The following is a 7,835-nucleotide window of genomic DNA, read 5'->3' on the forward strand; positions in this document are numbered from 1 at the left end:
CGACTGAATAGAGCTGGAGTTCTTTCAGTCGGGCAGCATAGGACAGATTTTTGAGACCCTTTATCCTTTTGGTGAGGAACTTTTGTGGCCTCTCCAGCTGCTGCAGGTGTCGGGTCAGATACATCCCAAATGGGGCATTGTACTCAATCATTGGTCTGATGAGTGATGAGTAAAGGGAGACTATGACCTCCCTTGATCTAGATGAGAATCCCTTCATGATAAGGTGGGCAATGTAGAAAGTCTTCCTAACTACTTTAGCTACATGGGTGTCGAATGACAGACTACTATCAACCTGGGTCCCCAGGTCCCTGATAACTTCTTCTGTGCTCAGTGGATTGCCACCTATTTGGTAGCTAGGGGTAACCTTGTTTTTCCCAAAGGGTATGACTATGCATTTTGGCATTTAACTTCAGGCCGTGGCTCTGGCACCAGTTATCCGTTTCTGTGAGACCCTTCTGAAGGATATCTGTGTCAGATGTGTTTTCTACTATGGCCCAGTTTGCAGTCATCTGCAAACTTTGTCAGCCATAACCCTCCTGTGTTTGCTTGTACTTGGAAAAGTAGATGCCAAACAAGAGTGGGCCCAGGACTGAGCCCTGTGGGACACCACTTGTGACAGGTTTTGAGTCTGACATGGCGCCAGCAACTCTGACCCTGTGGGTTCTGTCACTCAGCCAGTTTGCAACCCATCTTGTGATGTATGGGTTAACATTTAAGCTGATGAGTTTTTCAATGATACCCGAGTGGGGTATTGTATCGAAGGCCTTAGCCAGATCGAGGTAGGCTGTATGGACTGCCTTTCAATGGCTTTGGTGACTGTTTCGAAGAAGTCAACCAAGTTTAAAAGGCATGATCTGCCTTTAACAAAGCCAAACTGGGTTGGATCCAAAGTCTGCAAATTCCCTATGTCTTTATTTATGAGATCCATTATGATCCTCTCCATGGCTTTGCAGATAAGGCTCGTCAGGCTAATGGGCGGTAATTTCCAGGGTCGGTGGAGGCACCGCCTTTGTGAAGTGGGACCACAGTTGCAGTCGCCACTGGGTAATCCAGAGGTAAGACTTTGATTAAACAGCTGTCCTAGCTGTGGGTTTAATTCCTCATTGAGTTCGTGGAGCACACAGCCGGGGACACCATCAGGTCCCATGGATGCTGTGTTTTTTGCTTTGGAGAGAGCAGTTCTCACTTGGGCGCTGGAGATGTTTGGGGGGCTGCAATCGTTTGGTATAGATATCTCTCCTTTTGGGGAGAAGTTTGCACTGAACCTGTCAGCCAGTATGTTGGCAATGTCTGTAGGATCAGTAATCTTCACATCATTTTGAACTAGTTCTGAGCATATCTGGGAGTTTCCTCCTAGGTGTCTAACATAGCTAAAGAAGGCCTTATGATTGTCTTTTGAGTCTTTAGCTATTTTTCTCTCAAAATTTGCTTTGGATGATTTTATGAGAGCTCTTAGTTTTTTTACTTATAGTGATCAAGGGTGTCTTACCTTTTAAGGATTTTGCTGTATCTTGTAGTAGCTTCCTCCTTTTATTGTAGAGTTTGTTTATGGCTGGGGTCCACCAGACTGGACGCTTGCCTTTGGTACTAAGAGTCTTTGTTTTGTTTGGGATTGCCTTATCCATGCAGTCCTGCAGGTGCTGGTAGAAGGCGTCTGTAAGTGATTCAGTACTGTTTTCCACCAGCTCGGGGCCTTAAAGGAGACCACACTAGTCTTTAGAAGTGTGAAGTCGGCTTTGAGAAGTTCTTTACTGTGGTCTTTTTATTTCAGGTGGGGTGGGATGAGGACCTCCAGCGAGATTAGTTTGTGATCTGATCTCACCAGTGAGGGGTATACTTCGGTGTTGAACATTGTGCTCCCATGTTCGTGATGATGAGATCAAGTATGTTATCTCCTCTTGTGGGGATGGTGACTAGTTGTTCCATGGCATTTGAGTTTATGAATTCCAGGAACTTTTGGGCTAGGGTGTTTGGGCTTGAGTAGTGTTCCCAGTCTATATTAGGGTAATTGAAGTCACCTAGTATGATGGTGTTTGGTGATACATTTATCCCTCTAGTGTTTTCAGGAAGGCCATGTGAGGTTCCTGAGTTTGTGAGGGTGGCCTGTAACATGCTACAATTTGCAGAGCAGTCTTGCCTATGGTTAATTGCACCTGGATGGTCTCCGATGCATACCAGTCTTGAGGTGTGGGTGTCCTTAATGAATATGGATACCCCTCCTTTCTTGGTATTGTCCGGATTTTGGGGCATGATATGAGGTAAAACCTGATAGCTGGGGTGCTCTCAGGAGCCTTGAACCAGGTTTCTGTCACAGCACAGACATCGATGTTCTCCATACTGAGAAGGGCCTTTTGAGATTGAGACTTCTGGCATTGAGCAGCATTACCCTTAGTTTTTTCCTTTTTGTGTTCTAGGGTGGTAGGTTTAGAATTTGAGCCTTGCCTAAAAGGCACTATGGGGGTGGCAAGAGCCTTTGCCAATATCCGAATCCCAGGGGTGACAGGTGCAGCGTGGCTTGTCCAGCATGTCATCCCAGGCAGACAGATACTGGATCCCCTTTGAATGACACCAGTGTTTAAGCCAATTGTTAAAGCTGATCATCTTATCTCTGTATTGTGGCATCACTCTTGGTGAAGGTAGGATACTGCTCAAGGTCAGGGTCATACCTGCCTGGGCTACATAGTCAGAGAGCTCCTCAATGTCTCTTTTCATGTAGTCCAAGGAGGACGTACGCTCAGGTCGTTTACACCAGCGCGGACAATGACTGAGCCATAGTTGTACTTGCTGTTGAGAGACCTGAGTGCTTGCGTTATGTGGCGGATTCTAGCCCGACAGGCAGCTTACTGTGACCTTCTCCTTACTCAGTCTGGTGAGCGGGACATCAGTGTGTCTGACTATGGAGTCACCAATGACTAGTGTGTCTGGCATTGTGTTTGGCCTTAAGGGCTGTGACTGTTTGACACTCTGACTGTGAGGTCTATGTGTTGCAGGTGTTGTGTTCTGAGGTGGTGGTTGTTTGGGTGTCTGCTTTGGTGGCCTCTGCTGTTTTGGTAGATTTTTGATCAGAGCCTCCGTGTATGTCTTTGTGTGTTTATGTGTATGATTTGAGGTTGTAATGGTGCTATGTGAGACTGGGTCTATAGTGTGTGTGGTAACCTTCTCCTCCTGACTGGTCTTGCCAGTCCTGTGTTGAGAGAGCTCAGCCTCCAGTTTGGCTGTATAGTTGCATCTCTCGCATGTATTTGTGTTTTGTGGGAGGAGGAGAGGGTTGTCTGTGTACATGAGGCAATTGTAACATTGCCTCAGTATTCCCAGGTTCACCAGCTGAGCAGGAGAGGACACTAGCAACTGATCCCTCGACATGCTAGAAGGATAGACAAAAAACTTTAAAAAAGATTCAGGGGGGTGACCGAGAAATGGGGGGGTTACCTTTTTGGGGTACTATCTATGACAAGAGTGCCGTATCAAGGTAATAAGTACTGTAGGAGCAAGTGCTAGGTTTAACAGATAGAGAATAGTCTACTTGGAGTCAAGTGGAGATGATCTTTTAGTTATAGGATAAGCTGATTAGATCAGTAGTATAGTTCGAGGAAGGTAGTTTTAAAGGAAAATTTGAAGAGTGGACTTTAGGTAGCCGAATAGTTTAAACCTGCCTAACCGGCTGCCCTAGTGTGCAACAGTGGCAGCTCGGCTCTAAATAAGGCTTAACGCTGCTATCGTTTATACCAGGGGCTGGAAAGCTAGAAACTGGCCCAAAACGACCAATAAACTACTAGTTACTGGCTGAAACCACACAAAACTGGACAAAAGGCAGCTCAATGCTTCCCACTCCCACTGGTAAGCAAGGTAACTTCCTCTCCCCCAAATAAGGCAAGGAAACAGTACACAGGAACTACAACCAAAGCCCAGGAATCAGCAACTCTGAAACTGGACTAAACTAGTAAAGCAGGAAAAACAAGAGATATTTTTTCTTTTTTTTTTTCTTTTTTTTTCACAAAACAGGCAGAAACAGGTACAGCAAACACTTATAAATGCTATGAATCAGCTACTACAGCTTACACAGAAGAATTTGCTACAAATACAGTCAAATAGTAACAAACAAGGATTCCAAGTGCAATATTAAGTTAAATGCAGTAAAAACAGCTTCAGTGTAACAGAAAGGCAGGCGAAATACAGTCGCTAGGTATTCAGATGTGGAAAGCAACAAAAAATATACAATGGTTTCATTGTTAGTTGGTTTTCTAGGCATCATACTTACCTGCATGTCACTGAATTTACTAAGAACCTCCTGTATGGATGTATTTTTCTTCAGCTGTGGGATCGTTGGAATGGCAGGAGGTTAGAAGATGAATTGTATGGATTTAGTGGAGAAGTAAGTTTCACAAGCTATAGAAGTACTGAAAGATAGATGGATGAAGGTGGAAATATAAGTACTGGTAACTGAAATGTTCAATGGCTAAGATTCCTAGGATGCACAAGTCTGATTGCACAATCTGGTCAATGTCTTTACGTACATCTGTTAGCCATAATGTGAAATTAACTGTTAACAAAAGTTGGTTTCTTAAACTGAAGTCTGAAGAACTTTTATTTAAACCTTCTTAAAGTTGTAAGACATAAGACTGATCTTTCTTAACAATTAATAAAATCTACAGAGTGTAAGGAATAACAGTAGGGATGATTGTAACCCTTACTTTTAGAGTTTTTGTGAAGGGCTGAATGGAGATTATATTTATTTATGACCTCCACAGAAGTACAAAAAGAGAGAATTATCAATCCATGTTCTAACATCTTTCACAACATCTTAATTTTATTAGTGGGGTGTTGCTTATACAGTAAGGCAGGTTAAAAGGTTGTTTACCAAATGCAAATATATTTCATATGCAGATAACCTCATTGTCGCTCTTCATAAATATACTGTTCATAAAATCAACACAACACACATGCATGTTTACACACACACACACACACACACACACACACACACACACACACACACACACACACACACACACACACGAAAATATGGAAAGTGAAAAACAAAAGGTGATGTTCTATTATTTTCATTTCTATGGCCCCTGCTTTCAGTACTTCAATCTTTCTGCTTCCTAGAAACGTTTACCCATATCTGAGTTGTATCTGTAGCACTTTTACTGTTTCAATAAAGAGTGCTAAGCAAAATACAACTGGCCTAAGACTTGCCGATCCCAATGCAAGAAATATCAGAACCAACACACATTTGGTAAATCGATGGGCTAACATGCATCAGCATGATATTCTAGAAGTTTCTAAAACACCGGAAATGATATGATCCTTAACTCACAGATGATATCAAGGGTTATTATATGTTGTGGTGTTATAGAATTCAAGGATTTGCAGGATGTCATCATAATGTATCATGACAGTATCATCTGCTGACTTCTACAAAATTTGATTCTAGATTCTCCACAAGCAATCACCATTCTAATCCAAAGATAGTAATCTAATGACCATTTAGTAGGCTGTCTGCACATTCGCAGAAATACACGTCTCTGTTGCAGAGGATGGATAGTATCCAATGTAAATACAGTGCACATACTCATAAATAAACTAAATGGTGATTGGAAGCCCTTGTCTGGTGATTGTAGTGTTTTTCTTTATAGCCATGTGGGCTCATTTACTGCATGAGAGTGTCAACAAAAGTTGATAAAATAATAACATAAATGACTTTCAAGTTCAAGGCTTTTACTAAAAGCTTTGAACACACAAATCATGTTTATTTTTTGTAGGTTTGTTGTTGTTAGGTAAGATTATATAAAACCTCTCTTTAAGAAGGCATACTGGACTGCACACTCACATTTTCACCAAGCATTAGGATTCCAATGCAGTCTAACATGTTTTAGATGAAAGTGCTAAATCCTTTGCAATATTTGCATTCTTTTCCTACCTCTCAACTGTCCCTGATTTTCAGGGACATCCCTGATTTTAACTCAAATTTTAGCTCTGTCCCTCTTAATCCCTCCTAAAACTAATGACTTTTGGAGGAAAGGTGGTGAATTACACTTAATGAATAATGACAATAATTAAGAGTTATAGACTTCTTTTACTTCAGAAGATGTGTATTAATTCATATGCTCTGATTCTGTCAATGTTTCATGTTAATAGCACTAATACTTTAAAAGTGTCCCTGATTGTCCCTAATTTTTTCTTGACTTGCCCCTGATTCTGTTGAAATTTGTCCCCAATTGGTTGCGAGGTCGACCACCTTTGAACACTTTGTTGTTGACTGTTATAAAACAGTTTGTTGCCTTTCCTGGTCTGGCACATACTGCTCTTATTGGTTTAGTAGATATTTACAGAAACATGAGGCTCATCAATCCTAAGTGATTTAATCATGTTTTGTACTCTGAGTTGGAGCATGCTAAATCACTCGTAAAGTCAGTATTTTTGACAAAGTGCATTAAACACAAAAAAATGTCCTTAAACACAAAAACTGCCCTAAATTACATCCCGGATCAAGATCACATTCCCAGATCAAGGTCACAATATCTCACACTGAGCATATTCTAACCTAATGAGATTAACCCAGTCAACATAAATAAGATATCTGCTCCGTTTCTAAACATTCTGTCTTTGTATTAACCTGTTCTCTTCGCATTTTCTCCTCACCTCCAACTTCTCTCTTCACCAACTACTCTGCATATAATTAACTCATTTCCTTCACCCTTCTTCTAATCATATCTTCCAGCTTTAACTAATTTTGTTGATTATTTACTGTGCAATGTTATATTTGGAGATTGTTGTTACTGCTACTATACTGACATATTATATGTAGTATGCAAGACGTATCACAAACGCTGAAGCTTTTTTCCTCATGACTGTATTGAAAAGGGGCATTAGCTTAGTGGGACTATCCCAATTAACAAATGAAAATAAATACATAAATAAATTAATTAATCAAGCCTTCCATGACTGAAAATGTGTTTTTTTGTTACAACTAAATGACTGTTATACACAGAACTTTTATAAAGTACCTGATCTCCAGCATTACTGAGGGCATTCTTTTTGCACACAATCAGAGGTCCAACAAGACCTGTGTTAGTGTCTTTGACTGGATCCACTGCTGAGAAGTAAAGGTAGGTGAGACAGTCTGGATCACTTGAAGTTGGGCCTACACTTTCTGGCACAGTCCAATTGTAGGTAAAAGAACATCCAGGTGCCACATGGGATCCTAGTTTCTGAGACCCTGAAATGAAACAGAAAACACAACAAAAATTGAAAGAAGGACAAGCATATCATTCATGTTTAAGTATTATTTTACTATTTGATAGCTGTGATGTGTTGATCTTAAATGTTTTTTTTACTTCTATTTTCAACAACCTTAAGACTGTAACATATCTTAAACTTATATTTGTAAATCTGTTTATTATGTTTATACATTATTGGCTACTTCTAATTATATACAAGTATAATTATGGTTAGACAGAAAAATAAATCAACTTGGCTAACTGTATATCCTTCATATGCAACAGGGGAGAGTGCTTTTTTTTTTTGCAAGCAATGTAGCTGACATATGAGAGAAGTCAGAATATAATGACAAATTGTTAAGGAGCTGATGCAATAGTTAGTCATGCACTAGATAGGCATGAAATTGTTTAAAGTCATTGGCTGAAACGGGAAAGGGGTGACAGTGACTAACAGGTTTTGGAGCCTGGAGTAGAGTTTGTTTTGAGGGAAACATTACAAGATGGTCTTCTTATAATGACAGCAACAATTGTAGATGTAATGAGAAGTAGATAGTCTGCTGGTGAGGCCTATTTGATACAGGTATATTACTTATTTTAGATGTTTAAATATAA

At 40.4% G+C, this 7,835-nt stretch overlaps 1 protein-coding gene across 3 annotated transcripts in view; it reads right to left on the bottom strand.

Annotated features, from left to right (window-relative positions):
• The window catches only part of HEPHL1 (hephaestin like 1), a 571,952-nt gene that overhangs the window by 417,088 nt on the left and 147,029 nt on the right, over positions 1 to 7,835 (bottom strand). For all 3 annotated transcript variants that reach the window (XM_044072648.1, XM_044072649.1, XM_044072650.1), the window contains exon 9: positions 7,011 to 7,222. In XM_044072648.1, coding sequence (XP_043928583.1) covers positions 7,011 to 7,222 — 212 coding nt within the window. The remainder of the gene's footprint in view (positions 1 to 7,010; positions 7,223 to 7,835) is intronic.

Source organism: Protopterus annectens, chromosome 5.part0 (assembly GCF_019279795.1).
Source record: "Protopterus annectens isolate FY-2018-M chromosome 5.part0, PAN1.0, whole genome shotgun sequence".
Classification (NCBI taxonomy): domain Eukaryota; kingdom Metazoa; phylum Chordata; order Ceratodontiformes; family Protopteridae; genus Protopterus; species Protopterus annectens.